The sequence below is a fragment of the Gouania willdenowi genome, chromosome 6, assembly GCF_900634775.1.
Source record: "Gouania willdenowi chromosome 6, fGouWil2.1, whole genome shotgun sequence".
Taxonomy (NCBI): domain Eukaryota; kingdom Metazoa; phylum Chordata; class Actinopteri; order Blenniiformes; family Gobiesocidae; genus Gouania; species Gouania willdenowi.
Window position 1 is genome coordinate 4,538,830 of NC_041049.1, and position 22,669 is coordinate 4,561,498.

The 22,669-nt window shown below is 37.6% G+C and overlaps 1 protein-coding gene across 1 annotated transcript in view; it reads left to right on the plus strand.

The window, feature by feature from the left end:
- Positions 1 to 21,399, plus strand: part of LOC114465848 (fatty acyl-CoA reductase 1) — a 52,841-nt gene extending 31,442 nt beyond the window's left edge. Inside the window, exons 3-12 of the mRNA XM_028451122.1 lie at positions 4,387 to 4,562; positions 9,050 to 9,229; positions 9,359 to 9,536; positions 10,823 to 10,867; positions 10,946 to 11,064; positions 11,189 to 11,256; positions 15,157 to 15,328; positions 15,411 to 15,540; positions 17,743 to 17,870; positions 19,104 to 21,399. Of these exons, the coding sequence (XP_028306923.1) occupies positions 4,387 to 4,562; positions 9,050 to 9,229; positions 9,359 to 9,536; positions 10,823 to 10,867; positions 10,946 to 11,064; positions 11,189 to 11,256; positions 15,157 to 15,328; positions 15,411 to 15,540; positions 17,743 to 17,870; positions 19,104 to 19,266 (1,359 nt within the window). The 3' untranslated portion in view covers positions 19,267 to 21,399. The remainder of the gene's footprint in view (positions 1 to 4,386; positions 4,563 to 9,049; positions 9,230 to 9,358; positions 9,537 to 10,822; positions 10,868 to 10,945; positions 11,065 to 11,188; positions 11,257 to 15,156; positions 15,329 to 15,410; positions 15,541 to 17,742; positions 17,871 to 19,103) is intronic.
- The last annotated feature ends 1,270 nt before the right edge of the window (positions 21,400 to 22,669 follow it).

A 22,669-nucleotide genomic window follows, 5' to 3' on the forward strand; every position in this document is an offset into this window, starting at 1 on the left:
ACTCGCTGGTGCCGCATTTTGCCTCGTGATTGTGTGTTTGGCCTCTAGCCGGCGCATTGCTTACTCTACCCAGGAGAGATGCACATAGTCGGACTCGGGCGGAGAAGACCTTTCTGCTGACACAATTGGCCCATTCTGAGCACTTTTGGAAAACCAATGGGAGAAGCACTATCGACGCTGGAGCCGCTTTCACACTGCTTTCTCCCATAGACACAGTACACACCCCCAGTGTTTCAGAGCAGAGAGAAGTGCTTGTTTTTCCGTTACAGTGAGACCTAATTTTATATACTATAGCGATTGTTTTCACCCTTCAAATTTGGCTCAGTGGTCAATGACACATTTCTGTGGTGTGACAAACTCATAACACACATTTATTTCTGCTTTACACAGACTTTAATTTAGCACCGTTGATGTTACCAAAACATATTAAAGTCACATTTATCATAGTGCACCTGCACCATATCAGAGAGTATTGTGTCATGTTTCAAGGTAGCCGAGCATGCACAGTTTTTGTAGTGCAGAGTAATGTTAAATTAGGTTTGTAATTCAACAAATTGTGCAACATTCTTTAGTGCAAAGTGTCAAAGGTTAATGTGTTGTAGCATGAATCAGAAGGTGTTGGAAAACTTAGTACTCTGTTAATAGCGCTCATAGCGACATCGTGTTAAGACTGCTTTCAGACCTCAAGTATCTAAGACGTGTAATCCATCATAGGGATTTATATTTCACGCAACCTCAGCATTAAGTTCTCTGCAAATCTCCACTTGTTGAGCCCGTTTCTTTATGACTGCTGTGTTTGTCCAACCCTTGTGGTTGAACTGCTGCAGCGACAAAGCCCATGTTTCTCTTTACCACGACAAACTGTCCAACTATTGTCTCCCTGCACAAAAGCAGCCGTGCACAACGACTCCCGTGGGTCGGAGGAGGGAGTTCTGCATTAATGCGAGCGATGGAAGGCTGGCACAAAACCTCTTGATCGTCCAAAGAGACATTGACAAGAGTCGCCCAGTGCCGTCCTCGTCCTGGACTCTGAACAAAGAGCTCTGTGAAGCCCACGGCCAGTATCCTCCATCACCCCGCTGACCTCGCTGAACCACATTCTATTACAGATTGAACAGAATGGAAAACTGGTCCAATCAGACAGAAGCTGAATGGGTGGGGTCATTTTTAAGAGCTCTGAACCCATTGATGTTGATTTCAGTAATGCACACTAAAATAAATCTGTGCTTAGTAAACTCAATATTCAGCCAGTATTTAAGATGCTTCTTAATACTGGCTAGACCCTAACCTGCATTGCTATCAGACAAGGGCACAACAAATACACAAACTAACTCCCAAAACACAAAATACATCTATACACATAAATTAACATTGAAAACACAGATAATAACTCCAGAAAAACACTTAACAATTCCAAAAACACACATAACAACAGAAACATCACAAATAGAGTAAAAATAAACACTGGGGACCTTTACTACAAAGCTAGATTTCCTCTTATGTTGCTGACTTCCAGGATTTAATTGGCGTGTGCTATCCTACGAAGCCGGCTAACGTCTTACGGTGCCAAATCACCATGGTTACTTTAACTTGGGCTGAAGGACTAACATCGTTGGGACCAGGTTTTGTTTTGGCTAGGATCTGAGCGAGTACTAAAGTCCCGCCTCCTGACCAATCTGTTGTCTTAGAAAACGACCTGACCAATAAAAGGAGGATCATTTTGAACACATCTCTGTGTGGATCTGATGTGACGCTGACAGGAGAGAAAATATTGATATTAATATCCTTTCATTTATAGATGACATCCTACAGGAAATATAGAGATTGATATCTGCTGGACTGATAAGTAAAATAAGTCAGCTGATGAAGCCTGCGTGCATCGGGCGCTTTCAGACCAATAAATTAATAAGTTCATGAATTAATTCATTCATATATTCTGGGGTGATGTAAAGAGCCTTTGTCCTGTAGATAATATAAAATATAAATATATTCCACCTTATGATGTAGGCTGATCTGTATGAATGCAGCATCAGAGACACAGACAAGGTAAAAGTGAAACTGAGTTTCTGTTTATTCTCTGTTTATAATCTCACTAATTTAAGCATTAACACTCATCAATTCCTGCATTAATCACTTTCTGCGTTTACTGCAGCAACAGTGTTGTTTTTTGGTCTGAATTATAGATTTTTAAAGAATTATTCCTCAACTGTGACGTAAATTGCTCTACAAAGTTTCTCTGTGATTGGTCTGACGCTGTAATCTCCTCCTCTGTCACAGGAGCTCGCACGTAGCCAGGCTGAAATTCACTCGCTTAATTTAGCTTGTTGTAATCTAGTTTCGTAGCACAGCTTCTGTCTGACTGAGAATGTTTGGTTAGGTAAAGCTCATTAATGGATATGAGTCCAGAATATATTTATCTAGCTTCGTAGCATAGGCCCAACATGACTCCAGAAAATGACTGGAAAAACACAAAAGACCAACAACAAACTTCATTTATATGTTTTCATTGTCTTTTTCTGTCTTCTTGAAGATTCCTTTTGTGTGTGTATATTTTGGAGTCTTTTTGTGTGTTTTTGTTGTCATTTTGTATAATTTTCACACTGATTGTGTCTCAGTCCAACATATTGCATTCCTGCATGCATCAGGCTGTGTTGTCACTGGGTTTGTCAGAGGTTGGAAACACACACACACACACACACAGCCTTTTCAGATGGTGTGTAATGTAGTCATTGCTCTGTTTGTTTCCTGGTCAGGGAAAGAGGAACAACAGTTTATAGGTTCAGGGTTCACTGAGCTTTGTTCCATCACATTATGAGTCAATAAACGGTCAAACAGGAAGTAGTTTGGTCTGATTAAAGTGTTTTAGAGGTGAGAAGAAGCAGTGAGTATCCTTCTCATCACATGCTCAGCATTACATAACAATACAATAACTGCAAGCAGAAGATATGGCTCATAAAATGATTGTGGTGATGACTTTTACTGACCCACACATCAGTCAGCAGCGTATACAGTACAGTACGGAGAGGGGACAAAGATGCAACAGCTGTACGGTTCAACATCTGTCCACACACACAAGCAACAATTTCATAACGCAGTGCACGCACTTCACTGGTAAAGCCCTGCAGCTTCCAGCTCTATCCGTGCACACACTGGGATGAAGCGTGCAGCAGTGGAACCAGTGTGAACTGAACACACTGCACTGATAGGCTGAGGCAATAATATAACATATTATTTATTTATAATCCACTTTACATTTGTAGAAAAATGATCCAGACAATGAAATGTCAACACGTAATGAAAACAAAGACATTAAAATGTAGACAAAAGTAGCAAAAGCTACACTATAGAGCTAAAACCACTGTAAAAATATATAAAATCCAAGCAGATGAATGTTTGTTTTATTTGTTTATTTATCATATTGCGTTGTCTTCCACCAAAATGATGGTCCATTGTTCTGTGAATCTCTGACAACCACATTTGTTTATTTATCTGAATAATATCCACAAAGTTTATCTATTATGTAAATCCTTTTTTTAATCAGAATAAAAATGGGTTAAAAAGGAACATAAATGGTGGAAAAGGTTTTAAAAACCTCAAAAGTTGGTTAAAAGTTGCAAATTAGAGTGGCTAAAAACACAGAGAAAAAGTGCTGAAAAAGATTCAAAGTGTCAATATTGGAACAATTAGTTTAATTTGGCAAATTATGGGTATGACAAATCGCGCATGAGGTTAAATTGGCAAAAATAAGCATGAAATATGGTGATAAGAGGTTAAATTTGGCAATAATGGGTCAAAATATGTGACATTAGGTGGAACAGTGGTGGAAAGGGTTAATAAGTGCTGAAAATGTCTTGAAAGTAGGAAAAATTGTAGAAGAGGCTTTAAAATGTGATAAAGTGGCAGAAATGGGAGTAATGTAGCAAAAATGCTTTAGAAAAAGTGATGAAAATAGGTTTAAATATGGCAAGTTTGGTGTAATTGGTAGAAAAAAGACAAACGCTGTGTTTCTATCTTTTTGTTTTTGATGAAAATGTTGCTCATTAAGTGTAAAAACGACGTCCCATTCCTCGCTCTTGCATCACCATCTGCTCATCATTAACACTGTGAAGTTTTTCTATTAATCCAGGGTTCCAAATGTGCCATTGTTCCTTAATAAATGTCTTCATGAATAAATGGATTTTCCTGATCTGGGTCACGGCTTGTTAGGGGAGGTTTACACAAAAGAGTCTTAACACCTCCATCTTTGGAAAACCAGGGAACGAACCCGTCCTAAAAAAAACACTTAATGGTTCAACGTTAAAGTTTATTTAGGCAATTAATTATACGCACGATGTGAGTCATGTTTGTACATGTGATGTGTGTGCTTTTGTGTGTTTTTTCGAGCAGCTTTTCGACCGAGTGAGGGAGGACGACCCCGACTTCCACCAGAAGATCATCCCCATCAGCAGCGAGCTGACCCAGCCCAGCCTGGCCATCAGCCCTGAGGACGTTCAGAGGCTCACGGCCTGCATCAACGTCGTCTTCCACTGCGCCGCCACCATCCGCTTCGACGAGCCGCTCAAGTGAGCAACACACACACACACACACTTTTCACTCTTTTAAAGCCACCTTAGAATGCTTTTCGGAATAACTTTAGTCATTAATTTGATCATTTTACGAAATCATTGCGGTGTAAAAAAAAAAACAGTTAGCCTTTGCCGTATCCATGGTAACATAACACCACTGAAGTTGCCTTATAAATGACGCTAGTTTAATTGTGCAAATTAGAAACAAAATAAACATATAAAGAAATCTGCAGGAGGGTCATTCTATGTCATTTCAACACATTTTCAGGATATCCCACGCACTTCAGTCTCAAAAGTTTTAACCAATTATCCCTGAATTATTTAATAAACACACTGTAAATGTTTAGTTTCATCAGATTAATACTTTTTGAGATATGGACAATTTAGTGAGGGGGCGTATGTGTTGATTTTCATGCGTCCTTATTTTTCTTCTATTTTCAGTTTCCAATATCTCAAGAACTACATCACATAGGAAACTGAAATTTGGTATACCTAGTGCGGTGCCCGTAGGACGTATGTCTAGTTATAGAAAAGTGGGAGGTTAAGTAGCTTTTTCATGCATGGTTTACATGGGAGCTTTAATTATTTTTTAATTCAGAATAAAAGTTAAATCCTCTTTAAACTGACCTTGTAAACACTTAATTTCCTAATGCAAATTTAATTCTGAATTAAACACACACATGCACGCATTCGGATGGCGCCCCTGGTCCCCGCGGCGCCTCTGCCCGAGAAGGGCTGCCCCCGGCTGTACACCGTCTGCCCTCTGCCCCGATGCCCACAGGCTGCCTCTAACCCGGCAAACTGTGCTGCGTGACAAAGGCTCAATCCACAGTGATGATGTCATAAGTTCATAAAATTGTCCGCTCCCATTGGACAATTTTATGAATTGATTTATTAGCGATATTATTGCAGTCCAAACAAATCCGACGTTGCACACCTTTGAATTAAGCAGCAGCCATGTTGAAAGTCTCAGGTCATTCTGATCCTGATTCATAGAGATATTTGAGGAACACACACACACACACAGAGATTCCTTGCTTTATAGATAGATAATACAGCTCCACCTACTCTCTCAGAATATACAAACAGATCTGCTATACATCCTATCTGGTGGACATACCGGACTCTCAAAATTGGAAAAAGGTTTGTCTGTGTTTGGGTCTGTAACATGTTTGGGTCTTCAGTAAACAACTTAACATATGCCTCAGCTCCCTGTAATTTGATCAGCTTAGAGCTATGAACATAGACTGTTCACATCACTAATGATTAGTCACATATATGCATTGGTTCTTGGGTCACACGCTCTGGAAATCTGAAAAAATACTTTTTTTTTTTTTGTACTATTTTCATTGGCCCATAACTGAATGTGGGAATGTTTTCATTTATAATATAAAGATTACTCTTTCCTGGGATATAAAACTATTTTTCTTTATGCGACTTCTTCATTTTTATTTTGGACCCCAACTTTGGGTTATTTCACCACTCGCAGATATTGAAAATGTTTTCCATGGGGTCATTGTAGCGCTGTGTCTTATAATTATTTATTGACCGACGTACATGGGCCATTTGTGAAATGACATGGAATGACTCAGCAGAAAAAGTTTAAAATGCATCATAATAATAATATTGATAATATTAATCAAGAAAATAATAATAGAAACTATGATTTTAAAAAGAATGTTGACTGTAAATAACATGAAATAATGTTAACAAAATAAAAGCTGTGATGCACTACATATGAAATTAAGGTTTAATGGACTTTAACAAAGCCAACGCCAACAAACTGAACACCTGTAATAAATGCAGCATTAAATGTGTTTGTGCTGCTTATGTTGGATGCGTTTGTTGATACGTTAATTTCAGCAAAAACTCTCGTTGTACGACGGTTCCTCGCAGGAAGTGGCCGCTGTGGTTTCATTGGTGCGTAACAAATAGGAAGTGGAAGAGGATGTGCAGAAACCAACCGTTTTATGAGTTCATGGAGGGTTTTTACATTCAAATGTAGTTCAGCAGCCAAATACGGAGCAGTTTGATCTCAAGTGGATCAGTGAGTAATTTCAACATTATTGTGCCCTAGTTAGATATAAGACACAAAAATATGTAAGAAAACAGCAATATTCAAGCAATAAGTGACATATATTACTCCTAACAGGATCTTCACTTTAAATATCCTAGATTTTGTGATTCATTTCTATTTAATTAAGGGAAATATGTAATAATTTAACAAAAATTGAAGGATTTTGTGTTTTGAGAATTTTGAGTTTTTTCCAACAGTATAACTAATTAAAAACTGCAATCATGCTATATTAGCACCGGGAAAACTGAGAACACCTACAAATATTGTTTTCTCTGTCATTTTTACTTCCTCTTGCGGGCCGAATTAGATGCTCCAAAGAGCCAGACTTGGCCCCCGGGCCATGAGTTTGACACTTGCTTTTAAAGGCTTTGTTTTTGCTCCACACAGTATTGTTTGGGACACTTGTGTTGCCTTCAAGGTCAGTTCAGAGACGTGTTATTGTAGCTTTTGCCCTCATTCACATTGTGGCAAAGGTTAGACTGACTAATGTTGTGATGTGTGAGGCGTTCAAGGACATCTGGCAACATTTAGAGATGATGATGAGTGACGCTTTCATTTCTATCAATCTGCTTTCACATCCCTCACTCTCACTCTCTCTCTACCTCTCCCTCACTCTCACTCTCTCTCTCTCTACCTCTCTCTCTCTCTCTCACTCTCTCTCTCTCCCTCTCCTTCTCTCTCTTTCTCTATCAAATTCAAATTCAAGACAGCGTTGTTGGCATGAAAACAGGTTCATGTACACCATGTACACACGAAAAGATTAAATGTTATAAAATTTGTGCAAAAGATGAAAATAAATAATGAAATAGGCTTTCACTATCTATATATATATGTAGAACACAATTTACCTCTCCCTACCTCTCTCTCTACCTCTCTCTCTCTACGTCTCTATATATCTCTCTACCTCTATCTCTCTTTCTGTCTCTCTTGTCAACCTTTGTGTCTGACTTACATTGTCCCTGTCCGTGCTCGCCTGCCTCTCTTGATCCTTATCATCATCATCATCATCATCTTCCTCCAACTCACACCACACCTGATTCATCCACTGCTCTACACGTACACGACCGTACTGGCTCCGCCCACACTGAGTCAGAGTGGTTTGTCCACAGGCGTGTGTGTGGATGTGGTCACGGCACCAGCTAAAATATGCGATATATTTTATTCGTCCATATACAGTAGGTGTTTTGTTTTTTTTAAATATGAGGCGACAACAACTAATCCATTCTGTTTCTAGGGTTCAGGTTTCCCCAAATACTTTTATTTTGAAACCAGTGCACCCACGGCGACACCTTGTCAATTCATATGACCACAAACTTAACCAAGCAGAGAAGATGCCAGTCAGCTTTTGAATTGATACTTTATTGCTGCAGCCTTTTCCAAACTGTGGCTTGTGGCCCAACCTGGGTCAAGTCAGCTTTTCAAATTAACTCATTCAGTGTCAGAATTTCTACCCCCTCAGTGCCAGCCGTTTTAGAGCATTTTGACTGATTTTTAAAGACCCACAGAATATCTTGTACTATAACAATCTTAAACCAATTCGTAAAGATTAGCGTCTACTTTCATCAGAAATAATAATTTTGTTTGTAGCTACAGTGTAGTTCTTCCGTAATCAGCAGTTTAATAGAGCAAGATTTACACAAATCACCAGTTTCAGAGCTTTTTCTGTGACTTTTAAGCAATTTTTTTTTTTTGGCTTTATTATTAACTATAACATTTGAACATAAATAAAAAAACAACAACACTGAGTCAAGGCTTTTGATCTGGCTCACAGTTGAATGTTTTACTTACTGTATTTTGTATCTGCTCCCCCGTTAATCACACAGATGTAATTTCCTCTTCCTCCCGACACGCGTTGATGGTTTTATTTCACGATCGCAATATTATCAATAATCCACTCAGGTCCACACATGTTCTGTGTTAGTATGTGGTGCTGTGAGCTGCTGGATGCTTCTCTATATCACTTCCTCCTTAGCTACAGCTAGCATCAGTGGCTAATCTATCATCTAAATGTGTGCTGCTGCCACCTTCAGGGCACAGTTGGTTACTACATCACACTACAGCTTAGCTATGGATGAGGGACCTCCGCCAGGGTGTATTCTAGTAATCTTTGTGAAAAAACACAACTGACGAGTTTTCTTGTCAATGGCACTGAGTGATTTAAAACACATTGAGAATGTTGTTTGACGTAACAACTACCAAAAATTGTATTTTACAAAAAAGTTGTGAAATATGCTTTTGTGGTCTTTATCAGTTTGATAAGCTTGAGAAGTCCCAGTTGTGTTATGAGTCGCTTGTGTCAGTGGTGTCGCACCGTAAATTTGATCCCTGTTGTGTTTCTAAGCAGAAATCTCTGTGAATAATGGTGTGTGTTTGTGTGTGTGCGTGCACGTGTGTGTCTCCCCTGCAGACACGCCCTGCAGCTGAACGTCATGGCCACCCAGCAGCTCCTCAGCCTGGCCCAACAGATGCACCACCTGGAGGCCTTCATCCACATCTCCACCGCCTATGCAAACTGCAACCGTAAGCACATCGACGAGGTCATCTACCCCCCGCCCGTCGAGCCCAGGAAGCTCATCGAGTCCCTGGAGTGAGTGGAAGAAAGAACTTTTTAGTTTCCCTACACACACCTACAGACCTAGAAAACAGGCAGGACTGCAACCCTGGAGGATATCAAAATGTTCAATAAGCTGTATTTTGATTGGTTGTTTGTCCTCAGGTGGATGGACGAGAGCATCGTGCTGGACATCACACCGCGGCTCATCGGCGACCGACCCAACACTTACACCTACACCAAAGCCCTGGCAGAGTACTCAGTGCAGCAGGAGCAGGACAGGCTTCCTATCGGCATCATCAGACCCTCCATAGTGGGGGCCAGCTGGCAGGAGCCTTTCCCTGTGAGTTTATCCACCTTTAATCCCAGTTTAAACTGGTTACTGTGGTTAAAAGGCTGTTTATTTTACTGAAGAACAGACATAGGCCACGTGCAGCAAAGTAAATGAACAGAATGATCCAGAAAACGCACAACATTACAGGTAAATATACATAACGGCAAAAGAAAATACACAAAATGACTCCAAAAAACATACAAATTTACAGAACAACACTCAAAAGGACAAAAAAAATAACACAGAATAACAACGAATAAGCACAAAAAATCAAAATAACACAAAAATTACTGTTAAAAGAAACAAATATATATATAATCACTCAAAGCAAACAACACAACAACGGAAAATATCAGAAAATTATAGAAAACATCAATAAAAGTGTAAGAACATTACTTTAAAAACAAACGACCTCCAAAACACAAAATGGGAGAAAAATATACAAATCATTAAAAATACACAAAATGACTCCAAATCTAAACAAAGTATCTAAATAATTTCATAAAACATCCACAAAAACACACAAAAAATACTGCAAAAACAAACAAAAATAAAAAATTACACAAAATGGGAGAAAAACTATGAAATCATTCTAAACACACAACACGCCAACAGAATTAAATTAAAATTAATTTAAAATCAAGCAACAACAAAAAACAACCTCCAAAAAATATACAAGACAACAGAAATACACAAAATGGCTAAAAATATACACAAAATATTTAAATAATTTCACAAAAAATTCAACAAAAATGCAAATAATTTAAACACAAACAACTGAGACTTAAAAAACAAAAAAAGAAAAAAAACACCCTCCAAAAACACACAAAATGGGAGAAAAATAAACAGAATAGGGAAAATACTCAAAATGACTCCAAAAACATTGGATCAGATAAAGTCACACTTTGTGGTTCCCGTGGTGATAAAAGTTGACATCTGCTGTAAAATATTCCTCTAATGGTCTTTCATTTTGTTTAAAGTACTTCTGATTCTGTTTATTCATTTTAGTTCATTTAATTTGATGAAGACATTGTGTAAAATATTAATAAAACGTGCTGCTCTGTATTTATAGACATGATCAGCTGTGGATCAGACACATTAAGCCTCTCAGTCACTATCACCAGAGGTTTCATTCATTTTTAATGGAACATAATTGAAGTCGACAACCCCTGGCTGTCCTATGGTCCTCTGCCCTCCCACCACAGGAAGCAACATGACCCCTAAACCACCACATGTCTCCATGTCAATAACATGAGGATTAAACATCCCTCTCTGTTTCTCACACCTCACCTCAGGGCTGGATCGACAACTTCAACGGGCCGAGTGGCGTCTTCATAGCAGTAAGTACCGTGGTTACACTGGTACTCTGTTATTCGGAGCTCTGATCAAACCACTCCCACCATGTGCTCCTCCACCAGGCTGGGAAGGGCATCCTACGAACCATGAGGGCCAACAACGACGCTGTGGCTGATCTGATTCCTGTGGACGTGGTCATCAACCTGACTCTGGCTGCTGGATGGTACACTGCAGTCCACAGGTCAACCAATCACACACACACACACACACACACACACACACACACACACACACACACCTTATCATGTAAAACTAAGACAGTCGTAAACATCTAGTTTCTAACCTTCATGTCTGGTTGTTTGCAGACCTAAAACTGCTCTGGTTTACAACTGCACGACGGGCGGCATCAACCCGTTCCACTGGGGAGAGATCGGTACGTACTCACACATCGGCAAACCTTTCAATCTAGAAAACGTACGCACACAAAAATAATCTGATGTATGAACAGTGTTGGGAACGTTACTTTAAAAAAGTAATTAGTTAGATTACCCCGTTACTGAAAAACAAACGCCGTTATTCCAAACACTGTGTATGAATCCAAGCCTGTTTCATTTAAAAACCCAGATCAGAATCTTTGCTTGAAAAAACAAGTTCTGATGAACTACGGCCGGGCCCGCGGAATGTCTCCTGCGCCAAATAGCGCTTACCACGTTCCGGAGAGTTCAGTCCCTGGAATAACCATGGCACATACGGAGTAATGGGCCCCATTCATACATTGGTATGTGTCAATGATTTGGTACCACGGACAATATCGCGATTGCAATATTTGACTCACAAATAAATGCGAAAACGACTTTAATGGAAATTGCTGAAAAAAGGGGGTGGGCCCCTCGGCCCCTAATTGAATTGTGCGAGGCATAATCTTAATCTACGTTGATGAAACGATATATCACACGACTGTGTTCCCATAAATTTTCAAATTACCGGAAATGGGGGGTGGAGTATTCATACCAAACTGCATTCTGATCTAACGAAAACTAACGGAGGAGTAGTCATTTGAAAAATGGGGCCCCCGAGGTCCCCCTGGTGCCCCCGTGACACGTACGGGGTAATGGGCCCCACTTATATATTGATATGTGCCAATGATTTGGTACTACCAACCTTCAAAATATTTGACTCGCAAAAAAATGAGAAATCAACTTTCTTTTTCTTTCGGGACCCCTTGGGGCCCAAATCGAAAATTGGGCTCCTACCGTTGACGGGTACACATCCATAGATTATACGTACCAAATTTCAGCCCAATCCGTTCACAAATAACAGAGGAGTAGTGATTTTAACTAGTGTACACAACAACAACGACAAAGTGAGGGCGTTTTGAGTCTGGTAGCCCAGTGTTAGTTCACATCGTACTGAGATTGTATATGCACTTATAAAAAACACATTTTTGCTAAAAAAAATAAATAATATTTTGTGTTTTGTTTTTGTTTTCAACGTGTTTTATTTGTTTATTGGATTATGTTAGGGTTAGGGTTATAATCTCAGCACGGATGTAAACACAGACCGTGACACCGGCCTAAAAAATGACGTAAAAGGTGAAACTGATGCTCAAAGGTTTGTTTTGATCTCCACTGAGATCCACACTCACTTTATTCATATTGTTGGAAACGTTTGGTGCATTGCATTGTGGGAGTTGGAGTCCCGTAGACAGAGGCATAGAAGTGTTTTTTGACCCCAAAAACATTTCTGGTGTTTTCACAGATTGAAAGTGGCAGGAAATCAATGGTGTTTGTTTTATTTTGTGGTTTACCCGGAAAGATCCAAATTTAAATGTCTGCTGGATTGAGATGATATCACGGGGAATACTGGGAACAAACTAGAACAAAGAAACACAATAAATCACAGTCATGGAAAGGATGTAATGAGTGAGGGCCACATGGTCAACATTTAGAAAAATGACCAATCTGAGCATTTATACAGGAAGGAACAAAGTTTCATTTTGTGTTTTTCTATTTGTTTGTGTTTTCATTGTTTTGCTGTTTTGTGTGTTTGCATGTTTTTCTTTAATTTTTGTGTAGACTTGCAGTCAATTTGTGTGTGTTTTATTGTGGTTTTGTATTTTTTCTTTCATTTTGTGTAGTTTTACAGTCAAATGTGTGAATTTTGTGTGTTTTTTGTTATTCTGTTTTTTGGAGGGATTTTTTTAAAGTTGTTTTCTATATTGTCATTTTGTGTTTTTGGAGTAAATTTTGTTTTTGGACTATTTTTCTTGTTTTGTATATTTTTCTCTCATTTTGTGTAGTTTTGCAGCCAATTTCTTTGTATCTCATTTTTTAGGAGGCATTTTTTTCTATTTTGATATAATTTTCTGTATTTTTCTGTGTTTTTGTAGTCGTCCTTTGTATTTCCGGAGTAATTTTCGATTATTTTTCTGTCATATTATGGGCTTTTGGAGTCATTTTGTGCATTTACACAAAATCAAGCCCGAGGGCCACACGTGGCAGGTAAAGAGGCCGTAGAAGTCTCTCAAACTGGGAAACATTTTGCTTTATTTATTCTTTACAATCGTTTCCCAGTTAAATTTGAACCTTTGATAAATCAAAGAGAAGGCCTTTGTTTTGTGGTAGACGCTGCCTGTCACCTCGCGTCACAGCCGCCCCTGCTACATGTTCGTTACCATGGTAACCAGCGGTAGGAAGAGGACGAGTCTGCCTGCTGTGTGTGATGTAATGTCTGTGATCACATGGCAGCTTTTCAGAGAGGAGGAGGAGGAGGAGGAGGGAACACTGTGTCTGACTTTCCCAGGGAAACACGGACATACGGACTGAGTCATTCCTGGAAATCATGACATCACCATCAGAGCAGATTCACCACTTTATTCAGCATTCTTGGGGTTTTTGTCACGAGCTCATGTGGAGTCAGTCACGACTTTTAGTTCCAGAATCTGATTTAGATCATTATTATGATGCTTTAGATGATCAGAGGACAGGAAGGGACGTCCATCAGTGTCCAAAACAAGTCTGTCAGCTGCACATGATGGTTGTATCTTATCTGCTCACATCTTAAAGGGATCCTCCACTGTTTTTACAAATGTGGCCTAAAACCATTGAAATGTCCTTATGAGAAGATCGATGCCTAACAAAACACATTATTTTGCACCACATTTGTTTTATTAACTTTTAAAAATGAGACTAGTTTACTATTATAGAGGCTGTGCGCCGCTATGTTGGAATGACGTCATTGAGTTCTATAGGTGAAGCATTCAGGATCATTTAGCAGCTTTTTCAGTCAAAATAACAACTTGTGCTGCTTTGGGTTTGCTCTAAAAATCAGTAAAAGTTAAAAAAGTCGATGTAAACCTCTTTTGTTCATCGACATTTGATAAACAAAATTCGTGACTCGAAACAATCTGTGACTGCAGAGGTCGACGGTTCCAACTCTGCTGTTTTGTAGACGGCATGAAGAAGTTCCCATAAATATGTTTTTTTCATTTTTAATTATTGGTCTTTGTGTTATATGTAGTGTTATTTTGATTGTTTTTGTAATTTTGTGTGTTTTTAGTCATATACTGTATGTGTATTTTTTATGTTGTTTTTTGTGTTTTTAGAGTCACTTTTGGTATTCCGTGTGTGTGTGTGTTATTTAGTTTATTTTTTGACATTTTGTATGTTTCTAAAGCGTACACTTTTGTTGTAGTTTTACATTGTTTTTTGTTGTTTTTTCTGTAATTTTTTCAGTTTTTTGAGTTGTTTTTATGCATTCGTTTTAGGGGCCACCCACAATTAGACCAAGGGCCGCATGCGGCCCAAGAGCGACCAGTTACACTTGTCTGATCTGCAACATGAATCATTTTGTGTGTGTTTTTTGGTGTCATTTTGTAAGTTTTTAAAGGAGTTTCTGTGTATTTTTGTAGTTTTTTGTGTTTTCTGTCATTTTTTGTTGTTGATTTACGTTGTTTTGTGTTGTTTTTCTGTCTTTTTGGTGTATTTTTTGTTGTCTCTTTTTGCGTTTCTGTTATTTGTGTATTTTTGGAGTATTTTTGTTGTCCTTTGTGTGCTGTTTGGTGTTATTTTGTTTATTTTTCTCTCAATTTTTTCTGTTTTTTTGAGTCGCTTTTATGCATTTGTTTTTGGCCCCAGAGCGACCAGTTGCTCATGTCTGATCTGCAACATGAATAATTTTTCCTGCCTGAGTTTAAGTCATTAGTGTACGTTTATTCCACTCAGCTCTTGTTCTGTCATAAAAACTGTTTTTTTGTGATTTTTTTTTTTTTACATTTTTTTATGAGGTTTCTCTGAGTTTGAACCATAATTAATTTCCTTTCGTCCCCCTGCAGAGCACCATGTGATGTCGTCCTTTAAGAGGAACCCGCTGGAACAAGCGTTCCGTCGGCCCAACGCTAACATCACCTCCAACTACCTGATCAACCAGTACTGGATCCTGGTCAGCCACAAGTTCCCAGCCTTCATCTACGACCTGTTCCTGCGTCTGTCGGGTCAGAAACCTCAGTGAGTTCAGCCGCTGTGTCTAATAAACACCAGGAACCAGTAGCTAACCAGTCGCTAAAGCTTTTCCTTCTCTCTCTGATAGGATGATGCGTATTTTCAACCGTCTGCACAAGGCCATCAGCCTGCTGGAGTATTTCAGCAGCCAGGACTGGGAGTGGAGCTCAGAGAACATGAGCATGCTGATGGGCCAGCTCGCGCCTGACGACAGAAAGGTGGGACACACACAGGGTTGGGGTCAATTATAATCCTAACTGATAATTAATTACAATTATGACATATTTAGGGCCCGAGCACAACGGTGCGTATAAGGGCCCTATTGTAATCCACCTCCTTTTTTAATATTTTATTTTTCTTATAAAGGAATTATCACAGTTTTGAGGACCTAAACATGTTCAAAAAGTCATTAAAATTTGAACACATATTAGGACTGGTGAAAAATGTCATATTTTGGGGGAATTGAACATGTGAATGGCAAAATGACTCAATGGCGTCCCCTTGAATTGTATTTGATCCCAGCTGGCACTGATGACATCATCACCGTGGAACTTTTGCAAAATTCTGACATCATCCCTCTGTACAGTGATGACATCATCATCAGTCAGACACAGATTCCTTGCTTTTATAGAGAGATACGTCTTGCATCCAACACTGCACTGTTAAAGTACTTCACACATTCATATTTTTATTTTAAACATACATGTTTATTTGTTTGTGTTATAAATTTAACAATAAAGTTGAGAGAGAGTTGATCACTTACGGAGATATTAAAGGAAGAGTTCACTCAGAATGTGTTATGATCAGTAGTTACTGTGGTTTTCAAGAAATTAACCGCTTTAATGTTGCCCTGATAAATTGAGGAAGTCATACAGCCTCCGCAGCAGCCGTCTGTGCTGAAACAGGAGGGATCAGGGAGGGGCTGCAGCCTCCGCTCTACACACAGTGAAGGACGAGGGATTTGTCGCTTTAAGTCGCTTAAAAAGTTCCGATTTTTCAACTTTGAGTAACGAAGTCGAGCTCGACCTTGTCGCTCAAATTACACAAGTCACGTCGCTTGAGGGGAGATAACTTGAGGTTGCGTCATTTACATTGATTTGAATGTAATCGAGTTGCTTCAGTCATTCAGTCACGTTCGGTGTGAAAGCACCTTTATATTTGCACAGAACATTGTTAGAAACTATGTGATATAATCCTTGAAAATGGTCGACATCGTCTCAACACTTGAACATTTCTGCCACACACCGACACCCAACACACCTACACGTGCTCCACTTCCCGGCGTGTGTGGAGCCCGTTCATCGCTGCTTACAGCTTTAAATTATAGTTGTAGTTGTAATTTTAGAAAATCTGTTGCTGTTGTAATCATAATTTCATTGTATTTGAGTTCAGAAAATTTACTTTATAATTGTAATTAGCATGGAAAGTCTATGAAACTATTGCAATTAAACGCAAACCTGTGGAATCAAGTTAAAGTTCTATATCTGACACATATGTAGTTAACAATTATTAAAATATGTTTCATATTAAGTTTATCTGTTATTTCTCATTTTTTTTAAATTAAAAAATATAGATCTAGGGCTATATTCTGACAGAAAAAAGGCTCAGATGCCCCTAGACCAAAAATATTAATGCCAATATATTTATTGATTAGGAAGCCTAACGAGGTAAACAAGAGACGAGAAACAAATTAGATGATTGATTATATTTTTAGTGTATTTTACAGCTGATTTAAGACGTAGGTCAAAACTGAGCCATGATCATAAGAGATGCTAACGGGAAACTAACACAATAGGATGATAAGGCTTATTTATTAAAGGCTCAGTAATTGGGATTAATTGTAATTGAACTTTAGTAATTGAGAACATAATTGTAATTGACTTTCAGGGGGAAAATTATGTAAAAATTTCGGTAACCTTAAATTTAATTGAACATGGAAAATTTAAGATGTAATTGTAATTGAAAAATGTAATAGACCCAACCCTGGACTCATCCATCCATCCCTCTGAAGGCCAGATGTTGGATGCTTCATCTGGGTTGATTAGGTCTATGGTTGGATGTGATGTTGATGTTTTGGTTGGTTTCTCTACAGCTGTAAATATTTCAGCTTTAGGTTTTTAATGGAAAGAAAATTATATTTATTTCTGAGACGTGATGTTGAACAGATCAAGCCTGTTACGCCCTCTAGTGACTAAATGTGGAACATGTCTTCTTCTTCTTCTTCTTCTTCTTCTTCTTTCTTCTTTCTTCTTTCTTCTTTCTTTTTTCTTTCTTCTTTCTTCTTTCTTCTTTCATTTTTTCTTTCTTCTTTCTTTTTTCTTTCTTCTTTCATTTTTTCTTTTTTCTTTCATTTTTTCTTTTTTCTTTCTTTCTTTCTTTTTTTTCTTTCTTTTCTTTTTCTTCTTTCTTCTTCTTCTCAGACTTTTAACTTTGACGTGCGTCAGCTGAACTGGCCCGAGTACATCGACAATTATTGCATCGGCACCAAGAAATACGTCCTGAACGAGGACATGTCAGACATTCCTGCTGCAAGGCAACACCTGAGGAAGTGAGTCACACACACACACACACACACACACACACACATACTGTCACTAAACTAATATTGTTTAGAGTCACAATAGTCATGTCAGCCTTTAGAATGAAGACCAATCTCAGCATAAATACAGAAAAGAACAAAGGGTTTGTGTTTTTTTTATTTACTTTTGTTGTTTTTTGGGTTTTATTGTTGTTTTTACTGTAATTCTGTATATTTCTGTTGTTTTGTGTGTTAAAAGTTTGTTGACATTTTGTAAGCTTTCATTTATTTTTTTGGAGTAATTTTGCTTATTTGTTTTTGTTATCTATATTTATCTGTCATCCTCTATATTTTTGTTTTTTGTTGACATTTTTCAGTAGTTGTATTTGTCATTAGTCATCTTTTGTGTTTTGAGAGTCATTTTGTGTATTTTTGTTGTCCGTTTTGTGCATTTTTAAAACATTTTTTTAAGTCATTTTGCTGTTTTTGTATTTTGGAGAATCTGTTGTAGAAGCAAAAATTCAACTTTTTTGAAAAATGTAATTTGACTGTTTGATAAACATATCACTTGTTTTTGATATTTTGAATTAAATTACAGTTAGTTGCTATTTACTTGTTTTCACTAGTTTTAAAAAAAAAAAAGGATGTGGTCAAATTTCTACAAAGATAATTACACATTTTAAATGAATGTAATACCACTTACAACCACAGGGTGGCGTAGTGAGGTCTTCTGGTATCACATGTTGCAAGAAGTGCTAAGGACGGTCAATGCTAAATTATTTTTGATTAATGTTAGAATGATTCATTATTTCCACCTTCTTTCCTTCCTGTTTCTTATCTGTTTCCTTTCTGTTTCTTCCCTATTTCCTCCTTGTTTCCTCCCTTTTTACTCCTTGTTTTCTTTCTATTTCCTCCCTATTTCCTTCTTGTTTCCTCATTGCTTCCTTCCTTTTTCTTTCCTGTTTCCTCCTGGTTTCTTTTCTGTTTCTTCCCTATTTCCTCCTTGTTTCCTCCCTATTTCCTTCCTGTTTCCTCCTTACTTCCTTCCTGTTTTTTTCCCATTTCCTCCCTAATTCGTTCCTGTTTCCTCATTGCTTTCTTCCTTTTTCTTTTGTATTTCCTCCCTATTTCCTTCCTGTTTCCTCCCTGTTTTAACAAATAAATGCAAAAGTTGACTCACTACAGCCCCCTAACGAACAAACCTGTTATTGCACCATTCTGACTCGTTTCTTTTTCTCGCGTCTCTCTTCCTTTTATTTCCAGGCTGAGGAACATCCGCTACACCTTCAACACCCTGTTGGTGGTTTTTATTTGGAGAGTGTTCATCGCCCGCTCCCAGATGGCACGAAACATCTGGTACTTCGTGGTCAGCCTGTGTTTTAAGTTTCTCTCTTACTTCCGCGCGTCCAGCACTTTAACCAAGTGAGACAGACTCAGGGCAGGGAGACTGGAGCCGCCCACCGGGTCATTACGCAAAGACACACAAAAGAGACGCATTTTAACGTTGGTGGAAACTCTGATTCCTTCGTGGTGTGGACGAGCGGGCCTTTCTCCATGCGTGGGCTACAGTGGGCGTGGCTTTCAGGAGGCTACAGAGTTACTTTGTCTCTTTTGGAAACGTGTCAGTGATGTTATTTTATACCCGTTTTTCTTCTCAACGTGGCCAATTATATATGCAACGACCAAGCCTTTTGTGTCACCTCTGTCTTGTTCTTCTTCTTTTTTTTCCCGCCTTTTGAATCTCAATACATCGCCTTGCCTTTGATCATTTTTGTTTATACTTGAAACGTGGGCAGAGAAGGACGACTTCTACCAGATCGGTTGGTTATTTCTACTGTGAGGAAAACGCAGACTTTTCTTCTTCTTTTTATTTACTACCAAAGTGATTTTATCTGTACAGTCTTGCATTTCCCACATCTAACTGCAAAATCTCAACGTTGGATCTTTTATTTTGAAGTCAACCTGAGAACGTAAGAAAATGTCTCTGAAAGCGAGACTTTTTGTCTGAATGCCCGTCCACACTTTGCCTGTTTGTACAGCAGTTTGTACCGAAGCTACGTTTACTACTTTTACATCTTTATACCTGCGTCACGGGCTTGTGTGGTAGTTAGCACGTTAGACGCCGGCGGCGTGGTGTACATAAAAATACAGAAGAGTGATTTTTATTTGTATAACTAAGGGCGCACTGTTCAATCACACACACACAAAAAAACAGTACAAATACTTACAAAGAAAGTTTAAAAAATCTTCTAAAAATCTATCTTTCTGAAGTCGTGTTGACAAAAAAAGGTGAGGAGAGCAAAAAAAAGATAATTTATGCATACGTCTTTAAAATAGCCCTCAGATTTTTTTTGAACCATCTTATCTTCCCGATAGCAACAGTTGTTTGTCACATTCAACATCATAAGTTTTGATATTCTGCTCAAATATACTTGGCTTTTATTGTTCTTTTATCCTCCAACAGTCGCAGTATTTGTTTTTTGTTTTGTTTTATGTAAGTGTTAACAGATCATCTAAATTACTGGTAATGATTGGCTTTCTCATTTGCAGCTTGTAAATGGGGCCGTCTATGCATACTCCTAATTGATTTCTCAGTGCAACGATAAGAACATTACATTTACAGTTATTTTTTAAAGCTTTTAGATAAAAAAAAGTTCTGATTTTTGTTTTCAATCAAACCCTTTGACCTTTGCAGAATCTAATCAGTTTTAGAGAAAAGAGAAAAAGGTGTGAAGAGAACATTAGTGGGTCAAGTAAAGAGCCAAGAGGAACACCAAACCGTTGGAATTGGTTCAAACAACTCTGAATCTTTCAAACTATTTTAATGAAACTTTTGTTGGTGAGAAGAAAAAAAAAAGGTGAGACGAGCGGAAAAAAGATGTTCTTTGCAGCCGTTATTTATGCATACGACTTTAAATTATCCCTCGGATTTCTTTAGAACCTTCTTATCTCCTCGCTAACACAAGCTGTTTGTTACATGTATCTCGTCTCATGTGCCGCAAGTGTTTGAAAATGTCAAACTCAGTTCCATAAATGTATTTTCAACAGTCATGGGTTTGAATCCTAGCCTTCTATGCATATATTACAGTGAAATACCAATAAGAACATTACCTTTCCAGTTTATGTTTTAAAGCTTTTAAATCAAAAAGGTTTTTTTTTTTTGGTTGTTTTTTTTTTTTAGTCAAAGCCTTTGACTTTTTACAGAATCTAATTGAAGAGATTGTTGGTGGGTCGAGTACAGAGCCAAGAGGTACACCAAACCTTTGGAATCTGTTCAAACAACTCCTTCTTTTTTGCAAATAGTGCTTTATGATTCATGCACATGTTCTTTTTCGCTACCAGAACATGTTGGTACTGGTGTAAAGAGTTCCAGATTTACCCACAGATTCTACCCAAAGTATTCGGTGTGACACACGCGAGGGAAAGAAAGTGTGTATTGTGTTGTGTGTCATGTGATCCGTGTGAGTGGCAAGTTTGACTCTGGAGAGAATTACTGGACACAAGGTAAATCTTTACTGGACTAAAACGGGATGAATCTGAATAAATATTTATTAAAATACTTTTTCTGGTGTAACTTTATTTTTTTAGTTAGTTAGTTCATCAGGGTACATCAACACTGTCCCGTTTCTGACTTCAGATGTTCAAAAACAAAGAACTAACGGTACAAATACTTCAAAAGAAAGTTTAAAAAATGCCCAATGAAGAAGTATTTGATATCTTTATGAAATTGTGGTGACAAAAACGATGAGAACAGCAAAAAATATATTATTTATCCATACATCTTTAAAATATTCTTTGGATTTCTTTAGAACCTTCTTATCTACATCTTGCACAGCTGATACGTTTACCTAAACATACCTGAGCAAAAAGTCACAATGCTACTTGACAAACTCCTTTACTTTTGAGTGTAAATACTTTAATTTGGATTTCTGACTAACTTTATCAGTATTTTTTAGAAGAACTAAGATTGACTTCTTATATTATCTATTCTATGCAACTGTAACCAAAATATAATGTACTCAATAAATATCAATAAAAGTATTAGATGTTTGAATTAGAGATTACTGTAAAATATATATATATATATATATATATATGCAATTTACAAAGATTCCCATGTCTGAATGTTTTTCTGTTGATGACGAAAAATATATGAAGGTAGATTTCTATTATTTAATAAATTTAAAAAAATGTATCAAAAAATATAATTTCACTCAAAGAAAAAACAACTTAAATCAAAAAAAGTTTGTCAATCAAAATAAATAAATAAAAATGCTCAATTGGGAAAAAAATATTTGAGACCAAAGTAATGTATGGGAGGCTGTTTAGGAAAAAACACAGTGAAAATAACAAAAAAAAAAACAATGAAAACCAAAAACACTCAACGAAAACCTTGAGTTTACACATTAGATAACGCACTTTGCAATTTTTTTGTTGTTTTTTTTAAACATATTTACATCATATTTTTTTCACATTGATAAAGCTCATCCGATATGTTTTTTCACAATGAAAACGCGTGTCTGAATTTAAAAAAAAAATGTTCGCATTAAAAAAACAAACAAACATTGATGTATAACCGGACGTTGATTGATGTGTAACCGGATATTGGTTGATGTGACCGGAAAAAAAACTGTTGAAGGCTGCTAGAGAATAAAAGTACGGCTACGTGCTTATTGCAGTGACTCAACTTGCTTTTCTTGTTTACTGATAATAACAACACTTTGTCATTGCTAGTAACCTGTTTGCAGGTTTTTTTTAATGTATTGAAATTTATTTTATTTTTTAATAATAAACACAAAGATCCTCTATAAAGAGATAAGAAAACAAAA